This window comes from Eublepharis macularius, chromosome 12, assembly GCF_028583425.1.
Source record: "Eublepharis macularius isolate TG4126 chromosome 12, MPM_Emac_v1.0, whole genome shotgun sequence".
NCBI lineage: Eukaryota > Metazoa > Chordata > Lepidosauria > Squamata > Eublepharidae > Eublepharis > Eublepharis macularius.
The window spans coordinates 34,021,875-34,046,954 of NC_072801.1; the positions used below are offsets into that span (position 1 = coordinate 34,021,875).

General features: G+C 43.2%; 1 protein-coding gene across 3 annotated transcripts in view; it reads right to left on the minus strand.

Annotated features, from left to right (window-relative positions):
• Positions 1-20,423, minus strand: part of TLK2 (tousled like kinase 2) — a 40,595-nt gene extending 20,172 nt beyond the window's left edge. Inside the window, exons 1-8 of one of the 3 annotated variants that reach the window (XM_054993474.1) lie at positions 20,108-20,423; positions 15,207-15,289; positions 9,492-9,563; positions 8,754-8,823; positions 6,966-7,012; positions 6,529-6,624; positions 2,135-2,302; positions 741-836 (exon numbers count right to left, since the gene is read on the minus strand). In XM_054993474.1, coding sequence (XP_054849449.1) covers positions 741-836; positions 2,135-2,302; positions 6,529-6,624; positions 6,966-7,012; positions 8,754-8,823; positions 9,492-9,563; positions 15,207-15,287 — 630 coding nt within the window. In that variant the 5' untranslated portion in view covers positions 15,288-15,289; positions 20,108-20,423. Of the gene's footprint in view, positions 1-740; positions 837-2,134; positions 2,303-6,528; positions 6,625-6,965; positions 7,013-8,753; positions 8,824-9,491; positions 9,564-15,206; positions 15,293-20,107 lie in introns of all 3 variants that reach the window. The other 2 variants (XM_054993473.1, XM_054993476.1) reach the window with 2 other exon arrangements.
• Positions 20,424-25,080: the final 4,657 nt, after the last annotated feature.

Sequence of the window (25,080 nt, forward strand, 5' to 3'; positions counted from 1 at the left end):
ACAAGTTGGCTGAATACTTTATGGACAGAAAAGCAGTAAGATAAAGGATATCTTGACCAGACAATGATGCAAATGATGGAACTTTTTAAAAAGGATGTGAATGATCTATCATGGTTTAGAAATCAGTCGTTATAACTCCAGCTGAGTCAATCAATCAATCAATCAAACAGGCAAACAAACAGGCAAATGGTGTAACTGGAACCAAATGCTCTCAAACTTTGCCATGCAAGCCTTGCTTAGTCAGAAAAGAAATGTCTTGTATGTTTTCATGTATGCCAGATACAAGCAGCATCAATATATGGCATGCTTATTGCTCCCTGAAAGGAGAACAAGTGAAACCCCCCAGCAAAAAATGGCACATTGCACCGCTGGCCCCCAGCAGTGCCAACCCTTAAAAGGCAGGGCGGAGAGAGCAGCTGGCATTACACTGAACCGGGACACAGGTGGCACCTACAGGCCTTTCCCCAAAGTAGTTTGAACCTATTTAGCAAAGTTCCAACAGGCTCTAACTTGCTTTCGCAGCAGTGATGGAGGGAAGGGGCAAGAATCTCCTTGATTCCTCTGGAGTCAGCTGCCCAACAACTTCAAGGCAATATTATCCCTCAGGGGTCCACTTGTATTTAGGTCTGAACTCTCTTCTAGCATAACAGTATATCACCATCCCTTAGCCTTCATTCTCTCTACTGTGCACTCAACCCAAGCCATATAACACACGTGATAATGGCTCATCAGCCTTATACCTGTGTCTGTTTATGTTGGACGGAGATCTGTTTCTGGGAAGTGCAGGAATGCTCCGTGTTTCCTGAACCTGTTGAAGAAGGGCTGCCTTGCTGGGCCTGCAATAAACAAAGAGCAAACATAGGTGTATGTCTGTCGACTAACGAGGCAAAGCTGTATGCCAAATACACTCCTCCCCATTTCTACACCTTATCTTATCTACTTGAATGCTTTCAACCTTGACAGGTAGCAAGTGTCACACTTATTTCCCTGGTAGCCTAACTGAAGATACCAGGCATAAAAAGTTAGGGTTTTGTTACATGAAAAGGACGTGCTCTATCTTGACAGGAATTCTGTTCCTCTCCTCATACACACACATTGAAAATAATCTGGATTGTATTAAAATCATTTCCATGGAAGAGCTCACACCCTTAAAAGCAATTGAAATTAGAATTTTCATTCTACATTTTAAAAATAATTATAATCCTTCCACTTTCTGCATTCCCTTTTCCTATGAATGCACTTCATGTTTTCTTTCAATAGGAAGCACTGCAGAAAAGAGTGGGCAGGAGAAACCATGAGGAATAAACAGCTTAACAATGGAAGCCTTGGCTCTCTCAATAAGTCAAAAGGTCTCGAGGCCCAAGATATGTCACATCTTCTTAGAGGCAAGTTACCCTGCCCAACCTTTCAATGCAGAATAAGACAATCTATTCAGAGCCAATGGCTATACTGGAAGTGTATAACAAGTCTGAAGATTGCAGTTGTTATATGCATTTTAGTTCCACCTTGATTTGCATGCCATTGTCATGACTGACACGAAGCTACAGTCAATACAGAAAGGCTAATATGGCAACCACTTTCTGAACCTGAAGCCCCTGTAACAATGAAAAACCTATCTTACCCCTTAGGGGAAAAATATCTTGGGAATTGTGAGGACTGGAACACGATTCCAGAGAATCTTTGCTTTACATTTTAGATCAGAAGCATTTATAACAGGGAACCACTTTGTCACCATGAACGACAGGAGAGGTTACAAGGCAGGAATAAATATGGAGCCAAGGAGAGGACCCAGAGCTAGTGTGAATGAATGAAGGGAGGATCCTTTAGCTAGAATAAAATGAAGCTTTAGTTGTTGTAGATAGAAAATGAAGCTTGTTGAGAAAAGGGGACATCGGGGACAGTAATTTCAAAACGGTCAGCACCTTCAGCTCAGCTCTAAACCTTCAGTCATTTCTACTGTTGTATTTTCACAAACTGCCAAGCACCCAGGTCTAGAACCTTTTGAGAGTGAAAACAGATTCTGACAAGGGAGTCCACACAAAGACAGAATGTGCTTGGGGCATCTGCACACTATCCACCCTGAATCAAACCCATTCTGTTCCACATCGAGTTTGGTCATTAAGACCATGCTCACCGCAGTAAATGGGAAACAGAGGCTTACACCTCTCTGGGCCAGCTGCTCGCCCTCTAGCCGCTGTTTCGCCAGCATCGCCGACACTAGCGTTGGCAGAGCAGAATGCTCCTCCTGCAGTTCCTTGGCTGCGCTGCTCTCTACCCCGTAAAGCGGCTGCTCCACTCGCCGCTGTAATACATTTAAAGAAAATTACATGATATATTTGAAGGGAAAAAAGACTTAAGGGAAGAGAATAAAACAGACTTGGGCCAGATATACTGTTGATAAATGCAGGAACTTGGAAACAGGTAGCTTGAGAAACTGGGGGAGGGGGTCAGAATCTAGCTATCAAAATATAGTCCCATAACTTCTAGAGACTGCTCTGATTTTAAAGGAAAATGGAGTAGACAACCATGATGCCTTGTGGGTTACACTTTTTAGAGTCTCTCTACATGAGACACCTCAGCGTGTGTTCGTCAAGTATAAGGAAACACAATGTTAGCCGGGAAGCAAAAGACAGAACCAGTGGAGAAGGCTCCTCAGAGGGTTTGTTAATTTCATGTTTGTCTCCTGGAAGGTTCTGCCAATTTCACCTCTCCAGCCTAAAAGTGTGCCACTGCAATTTGCAACCAGAGGGAAGCGAAGAATGGAAATGGGCTGGAGCTGCCTTCCAGAGCAAGGCTTCGACCTGGAGAAGTTATAATGGGCTGAAGTTTCCCTTCTGACATTTAATAGCCCCTTCACAGAGCTCCAGTGAATAGCAAAGTCTTTGCCCTGCAGCTGGCTCTGTCTTTTAAAACTACCCTTCCCAGCTAACATTGCATCTCCCAACACATGTTCATTGTGTGTCAGATGTCTTATGTAGAGAGACTATTAGACACGTAATTTTTTAAACTCATGGCTGTGCTTATCTGTTACTCTGATTCCCACTTCCATCAAGCAAATCCAACATTTGTATGGGGGAATGTGACAATCAGAGCAATGTTGCATAATTTATTCTATTTCTGCTAGTCAAAAAGAGAACTAAGCAGAATGCCAAAGCTTATCTCCCTGTCCTGGAAGTCTCAGTAAGCATCCATCCATGGCTTCTGATTTAAAAAGCATTGCCCAAACACTTCCAACGTTTTTACAGCCAGAAGAGCAAGAAGCTTGGTTAAAGAAAACACAAAATCCAGAGGGTCAAGAAGTTGAATTCTGCATGCAATACCAAATTCTATGCACTAGCTTTACAGTGCCTGAGCCATTAGTCCAGTCTTTTGATTGGGAAAATAACATCCCAAAGCAGGAATCTGTTCCAGTATTATGCATTCTTTGTGTGTCTGTGTATACAGTGCCCCTGAAGACCAGTCATGGACACTCACGGGCTGCCTGAGTATATCAACAAATTAATGTGATTACCAGTTTGAGGCGTTGTCTGATTTTGGTTTTTTTCCCTACAGCGATGCCAGATCTCATCCCCACCTAAGTCCAGCACACTAAACACAAGATCACACACATGCAGCCTGATCCTACACAGGATTACCTGCAAGCTTTGCTAAAGTGAACAGGACTTCGTCCTAAAATTGCACAGGAGTGCATCCTTTGGACATTTTCTGCCATTAACTGCCAGTGTCTTCTGTGGGTTTCTCTTGTTTACCCTGGGACCAGGAAGGCAGCATGGAGCTGAAGGTTTCTAAACCCAGCTTTGAATCAAGCCCACAATTTAATCAGTTACCGACAGCCACCGGAAGCCCCTGAGATCTAGAACCCACTGCTACTTTTATTGTTGGACAATGCATTCTCATTCTATTCATACAGATGACTTCAACAGTTTTCTTACTTTGCTAGGAGGCAACAAGCATCTAGAAAAATGAAGGGACAGGGCACGTGCATTCATTATGATGTATTCAAATCTCACAGGCCTTGGACAAGTCAGAGGCCACAAGACTGTGCTAGAGCCATCATTTAAAAAAAAAACCATATGACTCCTTCAACCTGGGAAAGTGAAACGCAGGTGCAACAAAAGGCACAGGAGAAAAGAGATGTCTGAAGAGACAGGCAAGCTGTGTTACAGCAACTGTTTCCAGGGACCCACTGAACTGGAGTAGGCCTAATTACATATTCACACCAATTTATTATATAAGAGTGATGACAATTGTGCATGGACTTATTTTTAAGTATTTGGAGACCTTTTATAGAAGCTTATGTATAGACTTTGCCACCATTTTGTTTTGTTCTGGTTTTTTCCTTTGGACAAATAAATAAAAAATAATTATATCAGCATCTACCGCCCAGCCTTGTTAAATACTTTCGGAGATGGTTGGGTGGTGGCTTTTGGAGAAGTCTGCCGCTGTATGTTTTTTAAATATTCATATGGTTCTATCGGTTTTAAAGCTATTTTTTTTAAATTATTATACTGATTGTAATCCGCCCTGAGCTTGCTGATGTGGGGAGGGTGGAATATAAATTGAATTAAATAAGTAAATAAATAAATATCTTTTCTAAACTGTGAATTAGCTGTTGTTGGGGCTAGGATGGAAGACAGCTGAGAAATGACACTCCAAAGTGTTTGTCCAAAGTACTCAATGCAGGTCAGACTGCAGAAAAGTTAGTATACCTTTAATGCCTGCAGACTTAGCAAAAAAAAAAGCGCTTATGAAACTTCCAGCTAGTTTTATAGATGTGATTTGAGGAATCTCTAGGTGAAGCCTTTCAGCTAAGAAAAAAATCCTTAATCAAGATCCTATTTCTCCATTTGCTGAAGCCAGAATGAAGAGAAAAGGCAATGTTAATGAGGGATGTGGGTGACACAGCTGAATGCATGGGTGGCACCTGGGTACTGCAGCTCCTGCCATGTGGCCCAAGAGAGGATGGCGGGGGCCTTCAATGCTCAGCATTGCACCTCAGAGTGTGAACTGTCAGCTGCTTGTGCTGGCAGATGCCTCTCTTTCCATCTTGGAACAACTGGAACAACAACTTTAAGGCTGGCAGCATGCCTAAGAGGCGCTCCTCCTACGGGTTGATCTTCACAGGGCAAAGCGCAGCAAAACACCCTTGGGGGAGTGGATTAGGATAGAAGAGGCCATGACAGAGGCTAAGAACTGCGTCAAAATTTTCTGCTCTAAGTATTGCTTCCCCAGAGGTTCCAGTCAGGAAAGAACTTTGGAGAAAGAAATCATGTATAAGTTTCCAGAAGTGCCCAAGAGAAAAAGGAAGAGGGCCTAGCGGTGGAGCAGACAATGCAGGAACTGAGAGGTTCCTTTCTTCCCTGGCTATTTACTAATCTGGATGGCCCTCTGTCTGTGGAGCAAGCAACAGTAACAACCTTGGTCTGGATTCCCTTCACCACTGATAGAAAGCAGGGGCCACAGCAAGCTGAACAGAAAACAGGAAACTCTTGCAATGCCCAACGGAGACTGTGATACATGTGGAACCAATTCTCAACCAACCACTAGGTAGGACAGCTAAAATCATTTTTGAGTATCAAGAACTGATCCTGCCTTTCATGTAATAACTTCCATCAGTGTCACACCAATCAAACACTTCTTAGCTCTCTTCACATACATTTTAAACTGCTGCAAATGCTGAGTTGGATCCTACGAGTTCCTTCCTAAAGTCTTTCTCCATTGGAAAAAAAGTTCTCTCTGCTAAAGAATGACTTGGTGGAAGGGAGCCATAGAGTTCAATCAGCTGTTACCTGCAAAAGGTAGGTGTACTGCTTTAACGCTGAGCCAAATTAACCTGACTCCGATTGTATTATCTGAATACACTGTGAAACTATTCCCTTGTTCTGTTTTCATGGTTCATATTTCCAAGCAACCTGGAATAGTTTGTACAGTAATGATTCAGAAAGTCTCAGAGATTATGATATGACTATCTTCATGGTTAACTTTTCACCCAGAGACAAGCACTGGTTCTTTTTAATTCCAGCTACTCTATGACACGCACTGGCAAATTCTTGGTGAGCACCAAGAGCAGCAATGCTAAAGGTACTTCCATCCATACACTGAATCACAGTAACTCCCGCAAGCTACATATTGGCCCTCACACCTACATAAGTATTGTTCCTGTTGGATCTTCTTAGTACAACTAAGTACTAAGTACTAGTACAACCAACTCTTTTGCAGACTAGCCACCATTTGTATGCAGGCCCTTGGGAAAACAGACCCTAATACTGAGCAACGAGCAGTAAGAACAGAGCATAAGAATGTGGAAGGGAAAGAAGAGAAAAAGAAGAGTGATTCAATTCCCAACACCTGGCCATATGGAAACTCTACCTCCCCCTCCGCCCCCACAACAGGACTTCTAAATGTACCAAATTGTTATGCCCAACCAATAAGCTGTGAATGCCAGAAACGTTTGTTTAGGAGACACTCTGAAATACCATTGTTCACAACACAAGAGTCCACATTCTAGCCCTTCAAGGGAATACTTACAGGTAAGGGATTTGATAAGGAATGCTGTGGTGATGATCGCGCAACAGGTGGCACACTTCTCCCAGGGCTTGTTCCAGGACCGCTTCCCCCAGCAAACTAACAAAGGGCAAGGGAGAGAAGAGATCAGCAACTTCATTCCAAACAATTATCATAAAGTATATTTCAAGGATACTTTGGAGCTCCAGCATGGTATGCATCCAATATGAAAATGAAGAATCCAATACAATCAGAGAAAAGACCTGCATTTTCTATCCATAAACCCAGTTATGAAGATGGAGAGCATGGTTGCACAGAACACTTAGTTGCTGAATCAATCAAGGAATCAATACGCTCCAAGGAACGCATGTAGAATTTAGAGTCCTTGCCTGCCAACAAAACACATGTTCATATGATTTGCAAGAAGAGTACCTGGCAGCTTGCTCATGAGACCGGCTTACCTCAAAATAATCACTAATTTTATGCCCCCTCGGAGTGACAACTTTTCCTGCAAGGAAAACAACCATGTTACCAATCAGGTGGTGTTCAGTCTTTAAAACCATCTCAAAATACTATTAGGATTCAAGTAAAATAATTCTTGTTAAATTTACCTTGGTTTTACGGAAGGCAAGAACTAGAATGGCACCCTCCCTCATGGGCACACCTGCTGAGTCTGGGGCATTTGCAGGCTCAGAGCCCTTAAACTACTGATGGAGTAATTTATGAGAATAATGTGCACTTTCTGTGACTAGCTTTCCTTCATTACATGAAAGTTAGTTGCGTTCCCTTGCAAATGGCAGCTACTTCTTCCAGGAACTCTGTTCCCATGCTTCTGTTGATTTGGACTGGAAGGTTTGTTAGTAGCTAAAACGTTAGTGCAGATCAAACTATAACTCCAGTATAAGAAAGTCCCCGCATAAGAAAGTCAAGTGTCCTGCCTGGCTTTGGGGAAAATTTGTCCTCTCAAGGACTGGACCCATTTGTAATTCAAAAGGGGCTCAGGAGGAACGGACTGTAGAAGCACAACAAATGCTAGCCTTATCTGGGGGAAATGCAGACAAAGAAGGGATCTGGAGTGGGAGAAGCGGAGAAGGTGTCACTGTGAGGGTACTAGAGGTGCAACAACAATGATGCCACAGGAGGAAGGGGAATCAGTGGAAGTGATGGCTCCTGACCAAAGCTGTATGTAACTCTGGGGGGTTAGGAATTTCTGGTTTGTTTTGGTCATGACTAGCATGGATTTGTGCAAGAAATAAAGTATCATAAAAAGAGAAATATACTTAAAATACTGCTCACAGTTGAAAGTCACATCCTCCCACAATGCAACCTTCAACAGGAGGTAAGGGTGCCTCAAATGTTTATTTAAAAAAAAATATTTATGGTCCACCTGTCTCACTGAGACACAAGGCAAATCACACAGCCTAAGTCAATACAATCAATAGGAACTGACATCTAATAATGCAATAAAACTGGGATTACAGCAATTTGAAACAAAGCAAAAAGTAGTAGACATAATTTATTACAAAATGTAGAAAAATTGTAGTATATATGTAGAAAACAAGAAGATGAGAAAAGGACAATATATACAGCAAACAGATAATATATACTATATTGAGAAATACAGTCATCCTCCTTTTATTAAAGCACCTTCCTGAACTATTCTGTTATAATACAGCCCAATTACCTTTATAAAAAATGCCCTCCTAAACAATTCTGTTTTACACAATTTTGCAGAATGAGAGAAGCATGGGACCCCTCCTGACCTTCTCAAGACAGGCCATTCCACAAGGTGGGGGCCTCAATGGAGAACACACGTGTATGGACAGTTGCTGTTCTTTGCCCATTTGCAAGCAACATGTAACATTTGCTATACAGGAACACATCAGTGCCCAAAGCAACATGAGAACTGCATGTAACTGACAGGTTGTGACTGCTTCACATGACTTTCTTGGGTGTCTAAAGGACTGGGAAGCCATGTCCACCTGCAACACAGCACACATATGTAACAAGACTGGCAAGGGTAAGTGCCAAAATAAGCCACTGCAGGGCTAAAAATGTTTTTCATATAACAGGGACAACAAATCGTCTCTGAAGGAAAGGGCACTGCTCAAAGACCAGGATCATAACAAGCTGCTCGACACCCCCTGGAGGCACATGCATGCCCTCAGGGGACAGAAGAATTCTCTAACAACCAGCCTCATTACTGACTGTTTGCAAATCCTAATTAGAAGGCTTGGAGCACAGGTTACCTTGACTCGTCTCAAAGGGCTCTCCTTTCCTCTTCCTGTTGCGCTGGTCATTCTGTTTCTTTTCAGGAGTCTTAAGGGGAAGGGAAAAAAAATTGAAACCAATTTCTGCAGACCTCCCAGGGTTCAAGTATATTAATATACACCTAAAATGGATGCACCTAAAATGGCTGCTTGTTCACAGCTTGCTGTACACTTTCCACTATACAAATAAATCAGGCCCACCTTCTTCAGTGGTTCTGAGTCTAAAATGTGTGTGGGGGGGGATATTGTAAATCAGGGGCTGCTACACCTCCTAAAGCAAAGTACTGAGATAATACAAGTTTGTTTTGTTTAGCCAAGTCTGTAATACATTTCAGAGTTAAAGCATTTATGATTTTTTTAAAATCTTGAGGTTTTTACTTCAATGGGGAAACTAAACAGCACAAAAGGATATTTACTGTTGCTGGAACAGACCCACACGACTATTTTCACACTGGAGGTTTGCAACCAGTGTGTAACCTGGTCATCTTAAATCATCTGCTCTTACAAGGCTATTGCAGAGATTTAGATAGCATCCTTCTATCCAGGGAAACAATACCTGTCAAGGGGTATAATAATCTTAGTTTCATATGATCATTATTTTGTAAAATGGTTGTGTGAACCCACATACAGACAGCATCTTTGACTAGGAAATATCTGTTCCACTCTTCCAAGACAAGCTGAAGTTCAGGGTGTCAGAAGATCATCAAGCTTCCTTACCTCTAATTCCTTATCACTTAGAGAACCCACGCTGCACAAACTCTGATTGGAAGATTCACTGTTTAATGGACCCTAGTGCAGAGTAAAAACAAAAAAAATATTTTCACCAATATGTAAGTCATCTCTGTTAAACAAAAGCACATTTGTAAACATTTAAGAATAATCACCATCCAACATCACAACATCCACACACTAGTACAGACTGGTTTCATCCCTCCTCAGCACAAGTCAGTTGGCAAGCCAGAGATGACAGTGGTTCTCTCTCTTTAGTGCATTTCCAAAATTCTGTTGCTGGACTAAATAGAACCAAAACTTAGGCCAGTAAATTCTGCTATGAATAAGGAGGCCCCGTTTCCTTTGCACACATGCCGAGTTCCCTTTCTCAAATACAGGATGCAGGCAAACTTAGTAGTAGTTTCAGGAAATGTATATCCCTCTCAACAGGCTGAAAATTCAGAAAAAAACATCTTAGCTAGGCCTGTTTAGCAGCTGCAGAACCCCTGATGTAAATGCTTCTGAGTAACACCGATGATGACCCAAGAAACTAACACCCCAGTGCTGTGTCGGATACAACTGCAATCTCTTCCCAGCACACAAGTATCTGTTGCACCCAGCAGACAAGAAGCTGTAAATGAATGCTCATCACAATGATCCTAAAAACATAGAAAGTGGGATTTCTCGCCTGCAAGAACACAATAGTTGTAGACGATGAGAAATCCCACCTTTTCCTTATGATCCTGCAGAAAGTGCAGAGCTATAAGAAGAATGCAAAGAATATCAATGTTTGCTTTTAAAGAAAAGTATCTACATGCAAACAGAAAGACTAAAATGGAGGGCATGTATAGATATTATGAGGAGAGCTTGCTTTGGCAGCATATATTGGGTATGAGTAGAAACATTTAGACTATAATATGATAACCTCTGTAGGTTTCTGCAAGAGCTTGCACATGCATAAGGAAACCTCTGGTCTCTTTTTAAATCACAAAGTTCCTTTTAACCCTTCTGTATTTCAAACAAAAGCACGCTGAGCTGCCATGGCAAGCTCACTTTGAGAGAGGAAAATGTCCAGCTGAATAGGTACAGCAACCACAATGTCCCCTTAATTGAAGTCAGAGACCTTAATGGGCGTGGTGGTGGTGGTGGTGGTGAGAATCTAGATTGAATTTTCAAAAGAGATTGTCTTCTTCACTAAACAGAGCTCTCAAGCCCTCTCAAATCTAGCCCTAAATTTGCAGGTGCTGTACTCCCTCTCAAGTTATTCAAGCCTCTACCCTCTTCTAGCTTGCGACACAAGATCAACTGATAATGAATCTGTAGGGCACAACCGCAAACAAGAAAGGGAAATGGAAAACAGGGGTGCACTTACCTATAACTATTATTCATTGAGGTCTTCTGTGCAGACACACATGGGACTGTGCATGTGCAGGCCTGCCGATCGGTAGGTTCTATTGCTAAAATTTCCTCTGGTGGCGTCCCAGAGCGCAGGTGCAGCTTGTCCACAGAAACAATCCATTCTCTGGGAGGAGCAACACCCCTGACCTTCAGTTTTTCCTTGGCTGCCAGACTCTTCAGGCAAGCAGAGAAGAGCACACAGTAGGAAGGAGGGAGGGTATGTTTGCACAGAAGACCTCAATGAACAACATTTACAAGTAAGTGCAACCTTGTTTTCATTTTTGGTCTTCTGTGCAGTCCCACATGGGAGATTAACAAGCCACTTACCCATGGAGGAGGGGTACGATCTTCAGGAGAAGTGTTTGCAGGACTGCTTGACCAACAGCTGCTTCCCTCCTGTTATGTACATTTAAGATGTAGTGCCTAATGAAGTTATCAGCTGAAGTCCATGCTGCAGCTCTACAGGTGTCTTGTAGAAGAGCGCCTTTGAGCAGGGCTGCTGATGACGCCTGTAACCTGTTGGAATGGGCATAGACTCCCAGTGGACAAGGTAAATTAGTTTGTTCATAACACATCTTAATAACCTGAACTACCCATCTGGTGATGGTTTGAGATGTAGCCTTTCCTCCTACTTGGGCCTGCATAGCAAACAAAAAGTTGGATATCTGACCTAAACAATGCCGCGCAATTTAAGTAACAGAGTATAGCCCTCATCACATCCAGAGCATGCAGTATCCTCCATGTCTTGGATGTTGGAGAAGGGAAAAATACAGGCAGTATTAATTCCTGTGAGTTGGGAAATTTGGAAACTACCTTCGGTAAGAATTTCAAACTTGGTCTTAGTTCTACTTTCTCTGCATGGATTTTCAGGAAAGGAGGATCCATGTGTAGTGCCACAATTCACTTACTCTCCGGGTGGAAGTGATGGCTACCAAGAATGCTACTTTAATCGAAAGGCGTTTTAAAGGGCAAGTGGCCAAGGGCTCGAAAGGCTTAGTAATCACAGTTTTGCCAATACCAGCTGCAATCACTACTGAGGTACTGTTCGCATTGCTGGAAGAAACATGTTTTGAATACCTTTCAAAAATAGTTTAGATGTATAATGTGAAATATTGCCGTTTTGTCTACAGGGGTGTGAAAAGCTGAAACTGCAGCAAGACAGACCTTGATGGAAGATGAAGAAAGCCCAGCATGTTTAAGACTCAAAAGATATTCCAGAGCAGAGGCTAAAGGGCATGTATACAGTAAGGCCTCTACTCTTGAACCATCCTACACATTTACTCCATTTATGGGCTTAAGATCTCCTAGTATTAGGCTTTCTAGCATTCAATATGACTTTACATCCAGTTTGGGTATGTTGTGATACCTCATACCTCAGTATAATAGGAGATCTTTTACCATTGCTAAGTGTTGAAATTTGCCCCTGGTCATTAGCAACGATCTGTGAAACCATGCTTTACGCAGCCAAAATGGTGCTATTACTATGCAATCTGTCTTTTCCATCTGTATTTTGCAGATGGTGTGAGCTATGAGGGGTATGGGCGAGAAGAAGTAAAACAGGTACCCTGACAAGGTTAACTGAAAGGCTTTTCCCAGGGACCCTGGGCCCATTCCCCCTGGAACAGAACAATGGAGCCTTTCTGCTCTCCTCTGTCCTAAACTAATCTACATTCGGGAATCCCCATTGTTGGAATATGGCCTATACAAGATTCCTTTAGTGACTACTTGTGAGTGGAAAACCTAGCCTGCTCAGCCTGTCTACCAAGTGATTGGATGTCCCTGGAACATGAACACCCTAGAGGGAGACATTGTGCTGCACTGTCCAATCCCAGATCAACATGGATTCCAGACATGGTTTCTGACATGGTGTAGACATCAAATCTTGGAACCCCTTGATCATGGGGAATGTGATATTGGCTGGGTTCCCAAAAAAGAGATGTTGCAGTATTTTGTCCTTGGGTCTTGGTTCGGAAGAAGCCACATCTATGTCTAAGGATTCTGCCATGTGGAGCATCTGCTCAGCATAAAGTCAAAAGTCATCTGTGGGAGAAACAGGTTCTCTGTCTCCCATAGTCTCATCTGGTGACAGTTCAGATGGTAGACTTGGAACGGGTCTGATGAACTCAGAGCACTCCAAGTCGAGCAATGTTTCCAGATCTGAGATAGTGCAGTCAGATCCGGGGGCTTGGAGCCTCCAAGGGCACGATGGTTGGTGGTGTCCGATCCGTTCAATTGGCAAGTTCCACAAGGGCAGAGGATGTAGCCAATTTATTAGATGGGTTAGCCGCAGTTGACAATACCCATTCCCATAAGGTGGCCTTGAGCCTGGTAGCTCTTTCAGCTCTGGCCTTAGAGGTGAAGCTCTGGCAGTGTTTGCACAAGCTAACATTATGCCCCTCTCTCAAGCAGACTGTGCCTGTCCCTCTTCGTCATTTTCATATTGCACTGAGTGCATCTTTTAAATAAGGCTTTTTAAAGCCATTCTAACCATCCTTCTCTCTCTCATTTTTGCAAGGCAAAGAATGAAATTGATGGAAGAAGAAACTCATCAACCGGCAGAAAAATGGGAACTGAAGGTCGAGGCCGTTGCTCCTCCCAGATAAGCAGGCTGTTTTGGCGGGAAACAAGCCATGCCTGCACTCTGGGAAGGGGAAGACATCCCCCAGTGGAAATTTTAGCTACAGAACCTACCATTCTGCAGGCCTGTGCCAAAGACCAAAAACGAACAACTTACAAGAGGAATTACACTTCATTTGCACTAAATGAACACATCCTTTTTGAGAAAGCCTGATCAAAAATTTGAACACTGGTGGGTACTATGCACCAGTGAGAACTGAAGCAGCTTTGACAAATTTTCTTTGGCGCTATGAGCCAGCCCAAAATTTTAGGAGCCAGATTCAATTTTTCATCCTTCAGTGTTTCATATTTTAATGAACAAATTTTCTAATTATTGCCATTGCAAAACCTAATCTTAACTTCTTTACACTTTCTTGTTTTTATTAAAGCTATGGCAAAAGTGTTGTAGTATGCAAATAAATATAGGAATAAACCTGGTTGTCATTGCCACAACCAAAAATTAACCTCTAACTTTAGCTCAACTTATCATAATTCCATTATTACTTTTAAAAGCTCCATGTAATGGAACAATGGAGCTAGTATGGAAAGCAATGGGTAAAGAAATAAATTCATCTACCACCACTGACTAGAGTGTGAAGTTAACATATAAATAAGCAGTAAGTACTTCATGCACATTTATTTTTAAGTCAGACAAAAAATATCCCATTCTAATGCAAAATGATAAATAATCTTTGTGTTGGATCCAGCCAGTTATTTCAATCAAATCTCAGCCAATGCCCTTCCTTATTATAACTCCTGTCCTACATGGCTTTTGTTTATGCGGGTCCCATGATCCCAAGCAGTCTAAATGTACGCACATTTACAAAATGCCTGCAGTAACACTGTATGCTGTTCAAAATTAGGACTTTAGGAACCTGCACATATATTATCAATATTGAGAAAACACCAAGGGGGGAGGGGGTATAATCTTGAACATTTTGTTACAGGTGACATTATTACACCGCAGACAGGAAGAAGAAACATGGGAGAGAGGGAAAAAGAGAGAAAACTAAAACTAAAATGAAAAGTTATCCTCATTTAGAAAACTAAAACTAAAATGAAAAGTTATCCTCATTCCTTCAGAAGAATATAAAAAGATTTTAAAAACCACAGAAGAAGACCAAGAACTGAACTCTGGGGCACAGACAAAAACTGGAAAGGAAAGCAAGGGGGAACTATAAACAGCTGGCTAAAAAGAGAAACCAGAGATATAGATGTGAAAGAGAGAGAACAGGCCCAGAAAATCCCAAGCCGGCAAGAGAATGCAGAACAGTGATTACTTGTATCAAATCCAGATCAAGCAAAATCAAGGTCGTATGTGACCATTTAGTTTTTGGCCAAAAAAAGCCCAAGCAATTCTTTAGCATTTGAGAGTCAGAGAACTTGCCACAACTCAACAGAGTTGTCTGCACAACTGACAACCCACTTCTGTCGATTCCCGATGCTCAAAAATCATGAGATTTGCATGTAAGAACCAAGGCTAGTTTCAAAGATCATGAGCTTCTTTTTACAGGACTTCTAGTTTCTAAACGTCGAGGTTAAAGACAGTTTGTTCTAGTGAGTGTCTCATCTACTGTAAAAGCTAAAAACTTTTTTTAAAGGAACACCAAAGTTGACATGCTTAAGATTAACAGCCTACCCAAACACTTACCTAGCATAAAATATTTTTTAAAAAAGAATTTGTAATATGGCTGTGGTCATACTAACCTTTGCAACACCTGCTCCAGTGAACCTGGCCTCAAGCAGTTCCTGCCGTCGTGGGTCCAGGCTATGCAATTCTTCCATCATATCTACTATAAAAAAAAGATGCACCATAAGAACAAACTTTACTAGTAGTAAAAATTAACACTTGCCACAAGAGAAAACATGAATCTAAACTAGTGTTAACAGTATTAACAGATCACACATCTGTTAATAGTATGTAACACTACAGTCAGTAAAGTGATGTAATTCCCAGAAGAACTGAACCCATCAAAGTAGCATTCACATTTGTCTACTGATCACTATTGGTTGGTTGAGCTTTACCTAATGCCCCCAAACAAGCATTAATTGTTCCTTATTTGCAATGCCCAGTCAAAAGTAATTCAATTATCCCTGTCCACCTATACAAATCATTCTGTTAAGAGTCTCCTTATGGCTAATTCCCATCTCTCTTACTCCGGTAAAGGAAAGGGAGTTTCCTTTGCCTGCAGAAGTACACAGATTCAGCTCCTGGAATATGCAGTTAAAAGATTTAGGTAGTAGGTGATATAAGAGACCTGAACCTGAGCCCCTGGGAAAGCCACTGCCAGTCAGAGTAGTCCATACTGATCTTGATAGACTAATGGTTTGAGTTTGTACGAGACAGCTTCATATGTTCAAGAAGGCATGTGTGTTCATGGACTGCAGGCACATTTAGAACACAACAGAGAGACCTCTGATAATAGAGAAATGGAGAAAATAACAGGCAAGTGCAGACCAAAGTAGTGTAGTTACTAGTGATGTGTCCCATGAAAAACTACTGCTCTGGAAAGAGAAAGGCAAGTGACATCAAACTGAGAGGTTCCTACAATGCACCCAATTAAATGTACCTTATTTATTCTACTCCAAAGGTTAACTTCAGCAAGACATACTTTACTTCTATAACATACTTCTATAATATACCAAGGAAAAATGGGCCGTTTCCCTACGTCTTAAAAACAGCACCTCGCTCACGGAATGCTGGCAGCTTTTTTGCACAATTTCTGACATCACGGTTTCCAAAATGGATGCAAATGCCACAAAAACAGAATCATAATTACCTGCATCCATTTTGGGAATGGTTACATCAGAAATCGCACGGAAAAGCTGCCAGCGGTCCATGAGTGAGGCGCTATATTTAAGACATGGGGAAACAGCCATGGTATGTTCATTTTCAAAGGATCACTTTCTATTCTAAATAGATTGGTACTCCCACATGGCATCTTACAAGAAACAAAGAGATGAGGACCCTGCATTTGCAAAGCATTCTCCATCCATGTATCTCTACAGGGAGGATAGAAGCAGCTTGCTCTGAAACCAACTACCTACATCACCCCTTCAGTAATTTGTTATTTAGGGCTAGATATCTGAATCCCAGGCCCTCCTGTACACTGTGCCCAGAAGATTCTGGACCTGGCATCCTCCACCACTGTTACCTCACCCCATAGTTTGTTGAATGAGGGCCCCTTTCTCTTTTGTGCTATTCAGAAAATCTCATGTCGCCTGTTCATCTCCCACTGGTACTGGGCACCCTAGATTCTCCAATCACAATCAGACAACTGGAAGGAATCAGAGGGTTCTTTATTTCAACCATTATACTCTTATATCAACAGTGGAAAAGTACAGGTGAAAAAATGCTATTATTACCATGAGAAACTATGACACCCCTAATTGTTTTGCTCAGCGACACAGTCAGCATTTCCAGCTACTATTAAGCCCCTTTTACAGCAAACAGATGTCACGATTATCAATTTATTTCATATGCTCTAAGAGAAGAACCATCTATGGATGAATTCTGTACCCTTGGCTATCATGATGTTTTTCTTCTGTGTACACATAGACAGCCTTCTAATGGCAGGCATCCAAACATGACCCATTCCTTCCCTACGTTTCACATCATTTCAACTCTCACAAATATGCTACTGAAAAGATAGTCTCATCTGTGTTATCAATTATGTTACAATTCAGTGATACAATTAACTAAAGGTTAATATGGTAGGGCTGCAAGTTTTCCTTGCATGCACCAAGAAAAACATGAGCATTTAGAGGTTCATACAAATCTACTGTTAACCTCTGCTCTGCGATACACTCTACCAATATTTGATCCATTTTAAAATAAACATACCAAATTGAAATATACAAATATAACCCAAACAAGTAACTGTGTGGCTGCTTAAATGATTTAAGCAATCTTAAATGCTGTATGCTTTCCAAATCTCTGAAGAAATATAGGGACATACAGACATTCAGGGACAAGTATTCATTTATCACTGTACACTAACACCTTTCATCATATGTTCTTACACCCCTCAATTTTTAGTCAACCCCCTCAACCACAAAGCTAAAATGCTATAAAAGGATAAAAAGCAGTAACAAAAAGAAGTGAATTTTCTTCTCCTTTCTCTTTAACCAATAACATACACCGTTCAAAGAAACTCAGAGTTCTAGTGGAAAGGGATGGGACACACGAAGCATCTCTGAATGGTTTCCACTAGTTCATCAAACCTACAATTTAACTGTAGAACAGCAAAATGTATCTAGACCAATAATTGACATCATCTCCAACACATTGATTCCAGAAGTCCAGAAGCATTTGTTCGACTTTCATTTCCCCCAACTAAAAGATAAAGCATTGAACTGCTTTGCATAGAAGCACATGGTTACAAGGAATATTCCTGAAGGGCAGCAAATACCCTTTAGAAATATGTAGGAAAACATCACAACAATTTATCAGTTCTGTCCATTATGTCTTTTTCACCACTCCTCTAGAGAACTGCTGGGGAAGAAAGAGCATAGATGGTATTTTTAAGTCCATCAGATCCAAATGCATTCCGAGAAGAGAAAGAGCAGGGAGTTTGTGTTTTCTTTTAAAAAAATACAACCGGGATATACTAACATGGCCACCTCTATGGACTGCTGGTACATCTTATGACTATGACCCTAAGCTCACAAACTTAACGGCACTTGGTTTGTAAGTTAGTTCTTCTTCAAGTGATGGAACTCATAGATATGTGCTTTTATGGTCATGGTGCCGATTAAAAGAGAAAAGTTATTCTGACTGAGAATGTTTACAAACACATTCCTAAATTTCCCAGCAAAGCTGCTGAACTCAAAAAGCAGTGGAAGCTGATCAGAAGCATAGAATGGAAGTTAACATTAAAACTATGAGTCAACAGTAAAGACCACAAAGCATGTGGAATCACAAAGTTTCTGAATTTCAAACAAAAACACACAAAGGTGGGCTTGCCACCTAAGGGACTACTGGATCCCTAAAGCTTGGCTGGCATCTGAGAAAAGCATGTGTGTATTTTTTACAACTTCAGATCTCTTGTCCCCCAAGGCATATGGAATTCCTTGAGGAACTGAGATTAAATCCAAGACTGGGGTATGCGTCTGAGGACAGTTAACAACACAGAACACAGTTTAATTCGCTGGCTTTAATAGTATTAAGCAGAGTGCATAAATACATCGCCCACTCACCACCACAACTGGGCTAAAATTCCACAGGGCTTTCCCTCTCTTCCAGTGTTCACTTTATACTCCCCCCAAAATGTATGCAATTGTTCTAAGAGCAAAAAAGCCCCCCATGCTCATGAGCACTCCTCTTACTAAGCGCCCCCCTTGCTTCCCAACAGATGCTTCTACATTCTAGGAGAACATATCAGAATTAAAAGGAGAGCATGTGTGGTGATCAACGCTCCATACCAAAGTGCTTTCAAGAGACAGAAACATCTAGTTCTTAATAACTACCCCCCCCCATATAAAAAACCCAACTTATTTCAAGGAGGAAACAGGAGCTGCTCCTTGCAAGAGCATCCCTTATAAAGCCTTTATGCATTCCCCTGTTTATAAACCTACCAAAACTTGGAGCAATGGCAAGTTCCACCTGTGGTGACCTCCTCTCCCAGGAAGTGGTGGCTGCCATCTCCCCTGACGCCCCTCCTCATAATACACAACTCCAGAATCCTCCACACGGCCAAGACCTAGGGTTCAAATTCCACCTGTCCCTTCTGACTCCCAAACTGAAGCCACCACCCCCCAGCATAGGGTCCCATACACACCCTGCCCTAGACGCAGTTACCATGGCAACCTAGGTTCACCCCACCACACACCATACTCCTCCAGACCCACACACGCGGAAGATGGTGGGTCTTCCGGCCCCTCTCCCACCACAGTACTACTCACCCCCTTTAGCTGCTTAACGCAGGCCCGCCCTGAGGCCTATGCGCGAAGCAGGCAGGCAGCATCATCACCACAAGCACAGATCTACTTCTACACGCACACCCCTCCAACACCACACCCCAAATAATAATTGAAAATACCCCCTTAACAAAAGGGTGTTTTTAAAAAACAAAAAATCCGAGGAATGACCCCCCCCCCACCCGAGGCCTACACGTCCACACAGGCAACCGCGGATCTCCTTACAACGTTACCATAGCAACCTAGGCCCCTCTGCCGAGGCCTACCGGGGGGGGGGGCTGGTTCCCCAACCCAAGTAGTTCCCATAGCAACCGGCTGGGGTACGGTATCCCCCCCTCCCAAGCTTCGGCCTACACAGGTAGAGATCGACCCCCGCTTCAAAAAACGCCCCCCAATTAAATGGCCAAAGTAGTTAAAGCGGGGGATTCAGGGAGAAAGCGGGCCCTGAGGCCTACCTCGTCGCCCTTCCCTGATAAGAAAAAAAGGAAGCCGAAAAGCCCCACCAACGCCACCGGCCGCCTCCGCCGCTGTCCCCAGGACCCCCGAGGCCTACGAGGGAAAGCTCGACCGGCCTGCTCCTCCTCCACCCGCGGCCTTGAAGGGCGACGGAGAGGAGTGAGTCTCTTTTTCTCTCTCTCTCTCACTCAGCTACGTGGAGGCAGGGAGGGAAACACGGGACTCGCTCTCACCTGAGGTGGCTCAGCTGGGCTCCGCTCCTACCCGGGGCCTTTTTGCAAGGGGGGGGAGAGGAACGATGAGGCGGCGGAAGACTTGGGGGGGAGAGAGGGGAGGGGCGCGGGGGGCGTTCAACAGTAGTGTCGGCGACGGCACCGTCTCCTTGAGGTGGGAAGAATGTAGGCCGCAAAATCCCCGGCCTCGCGTAGCCGCCGCACCCGGCAAAGGCAGCCTCGCCCCCGGGAGGCTTGAGGGCCCTTCCCCCCAAGGGATGGATTAGTGATGGAAGAGGGTGATAAAGGGTGGGGTGCCAAAAAAAGCTGCTCAGTGGGGGGGGGGAGGCTTGCAAGTTGCAATCAATGGGGGCGGGGCACCCCCTTTACTTTTCTCCCCCTTCTCTCGCTCTTCTCTTCCTTTCGTCTATGCAACCCCCCCTCTCCCCCACCCCCCCTTTTCTTAGTAGATTTTTCCCCCAAGCCCAGCCCCCGGATCGATTGGTGCAAAATAAAAAAAAGACACTTGTGAAAGCTCGTATTGTCTCGCGAGATTTGCACGGGTGGGAGGGGGAAGAGCGTGGTGGTGAGAGGAAGGTTGGAGGGAGGGGAGAGGTCAGCGCAAGGAGGAGCCAAAAAGATGGGGTGGGGCGACGGGCCGAGGTTGCACGCTTGGGCGCGTGGTGCTGGGCAGAGGGAGGCCATTGATTTCTGTGGGCTGAGCCCGGAGTCGCTGTAGTTGGGACTGCGCTGAGAAAGTGGGGTGTGTGCGCGCAAAATTGCATGGGGCTGTAAAATGAGAAGGCTTGTTCGTGCCACAGGTAGCGAAACGCAGGATAAGGGAGTCATGGGGTGCATTAAGGAGGGATCCAGGATCTTTTACAAGCACCTCCTTGGGGCGCTGTGTAGGGTCTCGCTTGCATAGAGAGATGTGCATCGGGGGTGGGGGGAGCTGCTGTGCACCGAAGGAGATGCCGGCTTGGGAGCGTCTTTCCGTAACAGGAACCCCCGCTCAGCAACGGTGGTGAGGTGGAGACTTCTTGAGAGGGAAGTCTTCAAGGGGTGTGACTTGGGGGTGTCTTTGCTTGGTAGAAAGGCAGGTGGGCCGTCTGTTAGGTTCGTGGCCTGCCTCTGCCCCGTGGTTATTTGCGGCGTTTATCTAAAGCGATACTGCTTGGTGGGCAGCCGTTTCGCTAAAGCAACGCGCGTGTGTTGGGAAGAAGCCAGTTGTGCCTAATGGGATGAGGGGCTGTCTTCTGTGCTTCAAGGGAATTGTAAGGGGGGGGGGTCTATATTAAGGAAGCGCACGGTGCGGCTGAATAGGGGCGTCGCAGGGCAAAATCGAGCAAAGGGCTTGTTCCAGGGAAGAAGAAAATGTTACAGCCTTGATGAATGTATGTGCAAAAGGGGAACAGTCGAAAGAGACCTTCCGGCGGGTCGTGGCAGAGGGGTGGGTTTAAAGCGTTTCTTGAAATGAAGGGGAATCTTCAAACCAGTTTTGTGCGTGGAGTGGATGCATGCATACCCTGAGGTAAAGCAGACTGTGGGGAGGGGTACAGTTCAGTCTCCTTTCCTCTTTGCATTGAGTTAGCCAAGAGACTGCCATGGTGCCCCGCCCTTTTCTGCTCTCCCCCCCCACCCAGAAAAGTCATTTTCTGTGAGCAGCAAATGAAGAAGTAACAAGTTGCAAGGGGTGTGATAATTCCACAAATTTATCTGTTGCTTGACTCCCCGCCTTCAAATTATTCCCAAAATGGATAGCAGAACCATATCCCTGCCCACCCTGTGCTGCACATGCTTGCTTGCCTAATTTCCTCCTGGAATAATGTCTCTGCCAGAAACCCTCAAAGGGGTCTGTTTTGTTCTACATGCCAATCCCTCTCCTTTCAGTGCTTCTAGGAGTGCTGCTTCTTAAAAGTAAAACATTAAACATTCAGGAGATGGCACTTGCAGCTCAAGGTGGGAGCTTTGGGGATTCAACAGTTACAGAGCTTAAAATATAGAGAGCAGCTGTAAGGCACACACTAGGAAAAAGGAAACCAATCCAGAAAAAATGATAGCTTGCTCCTGTGTCAGTTTTCCGGCTACAGCCTTATGTTGACACAGATGTTGTCCCACTTAGTCCAGTGGGACTTGCTCCATAAGAAGAGTCCTGCTAGATCAAAACAGTGGTCCATCTAGTCTGGCGTCCTGTTTCACACAGCAGCCAACCAGTCACCCTAGAGAGCCTTCAATGCAGGAGTCAAGGTGTCTCCCAGATGTTGCCTTCTAGCACAGATACTTAGTGGTTGACTGCCTCTAGATGTGGGTGTTCCCTTCAGTCATTTTGGCTTGTAGCCACTGATGGACCTGTCCTCCTTTCTAATTCCCTGGTAAAGCCCTCTATGCTTGGAGTCATCACCTCATCCACTGGCAGCAAATTTCACGATTACTTCTTGAGGGAAGTACTTCTTTCTGTCCATTTTGAATCTTCTGCTCATCAACTTTATTCAGTGCCCCCAAATTCTGGTATTATAGAAGAGGGTGAAAGTTTACTTCCTCTGGCCCACTGCATAGTTTTCTAAAATGTTTATTTAGTCACTTTTTTTCCTATTTAGTACTTTATCCCATCTTTCCTCCAGAGAGCTCAAGGGAGTGTACATCATTTTCCCCTTCTCTACTACATCATCATAGTAACCCTGTAGGATTTTCAAGGAAAGAGCCGTTCAGAGGTGGTGTGGTGTGGCCTGCCTCTGTGAAGCAACCCTGGATTTCTTTGGTAGTCTTCCATCCACATTCTAACCAGGGCCAGCCCTGCTTAATTTCTGAAAGCTGACAAAATCGGGCTACCTGGACCATCCAGGTCAGGGCATAAGATAGACTAGGGTGAGAAAGTGACTGACACAGGGTATTTGGATCTTTATACCCTGACATGCTAACAGAGAGCATTTCCTCAAAGGAAGGATTTTTTAACCCCTTGACCAAATGTGTTTAGCATTGCAAGCTTTGTTACAGCACTTTCAAATGAAAAAAAGTTTTCTGATGGCTTTTGTGGAGCCTGCAAAGAATACAAGCCTGGAAATTTAAAATAAAATATTTTTTAAAAAAAGAATACAAGCCACACTGGGCAGCTAGAAACTTGATTCCGTTTCCAAAATAGACATTTCATGTCTTGTTCTCCTCAATTGCATGTTGTTGTTCTCTTCACTCCAGTTTTCAGAAATGTCCTGTTTTTTAAAAAAGGAACCTAGATATTACTTGATAACCACCAGCAGCTGCTGTATCTTGTGTATGTTTACACAGATATAAATCTCACTGAATTCCATGAGATTTATTTCCATCTAAATACGCACAGGACTGCAGTCTTCTTTTATCAGCTGCCAGTGATAAGTGTGCAGACCGACACATGCTTACTTGGGAGTAACTCTCATTGAACTCATTGCAGTACTTCCAAGTACACATGCATAGGTGTAGGCACATAAGTCTTGTTTCTAGCCCCCAGCAGCCAATAAGGAGGGGCCTACTAGTCCTGTTTTTTCCTCATTTTATTCAAGATCTTTGGAATTTTATCCTCAACACTCAAGGAAGTGAGTATCAAGGAACACTTCTGGTGGGTTGCTGTTCTGGTGGGTTCTGGTGATTGCTGTTTTAGGCATATACACTTGAGTCTCTGTTATAGCCTGGGCTTTAAAGAAGGGGTCCTCTGAATTGTTTGGGCAAGAAAAACAAAAACACAGTAAGTCAGTGAAGAACCAGGTGTATTGACGTAAATCAAGTTTCCTCTTTTGAAATTTATTATTTCCTTAACTAGCATGCCTACTAAATGGGTGTTGTATTACCTGGGCCTCCCTGCCGGCCACCTAGAGATAGTTGCCCTTGCAAAGGGTATCTACCACCTGCCTTTGCCATATATATCTGTAGGTGGTTGGGTGGTGGTTGCTGGTGAAATCTGCCATGTTTTTTTAAAAAACCTGGTGCTATGTTGTCTGTTGTGTCTGGCTTTTTAAAATATTTTAAGATGTTTTAAAGGTATTGTATTTTATTGTACTGGAATCTGCCCTGAGCCTGCTGATGCGGGGAGGGTGGAATACAAATCGAATAAAATAAATAAACTAAAGTCTTTATCCAAAGTAGGAGCAAAATCTTGGGCCATGCAGCACTGGTCTTTTGCACTGCAGAATTATGTCTGCTTAAAGAGTAGCTACAGACTCATTTGCTAATCTATGTGCAAGACAACTGTCAATAATGTAAAGCTAGAATCCTATGGACATTTGGAAAATAAACATCACTCAAAAAAGGGAAGCTTTCCTCTGCATATACTTAAGACTGGGGTATAATCTAGAACTTTCTAGAAGGTACGGTAGCCACTAAGCAAGGTACAAGAACAAGCTTTGGGTCCAGTAACACCTTAGAGACCAAATAGATTTCCAAGGTATGAGCTAATCATGTTTCTCTATGAAACAAAGTTAGCATCCATGATGTGTGGCTGGTAGAGGTTCATAGTCTGAAAATACTGTGCAGAACTTGGGGTCGTTGACTCTTGAGGCACTGGGTTTATTCACACAGCACTGAACTGTAGTTTGCCATTGTGTTTTCCCATGCAAGTGTTTGATTGCCATGATTCAGTTTTAAAGAGATTGTATGTAAGACTTTTAACATGTTTGTATTAAATATAAATTTTAAAATAACTTGGTTGAAATGATAAAGACACACATTAATGAAACTTTAGCAAATTAAATCCAGGTTTTTTAAAATCTATGTATTTATACTCCATATTTATACACCAAAACTCGATGGGGCTGCTCCAGCAGGTAAATAAACCCAGAGGGTCTTCAGAGAGTATCTTGCTGAAGAATGATCTAGAACTCTTAACAAACTCATAAAACTAAAAGAAGTTGGTTCTGAGAGATGAAAACTTGCTTGCACAAGTGGTATACTTGTATGATCTAGTGTGAAAGAGAAACTTGCAGGATCACCCCTGCTCTCCTGTGACCAGAAAAACCCAAGTTATGATT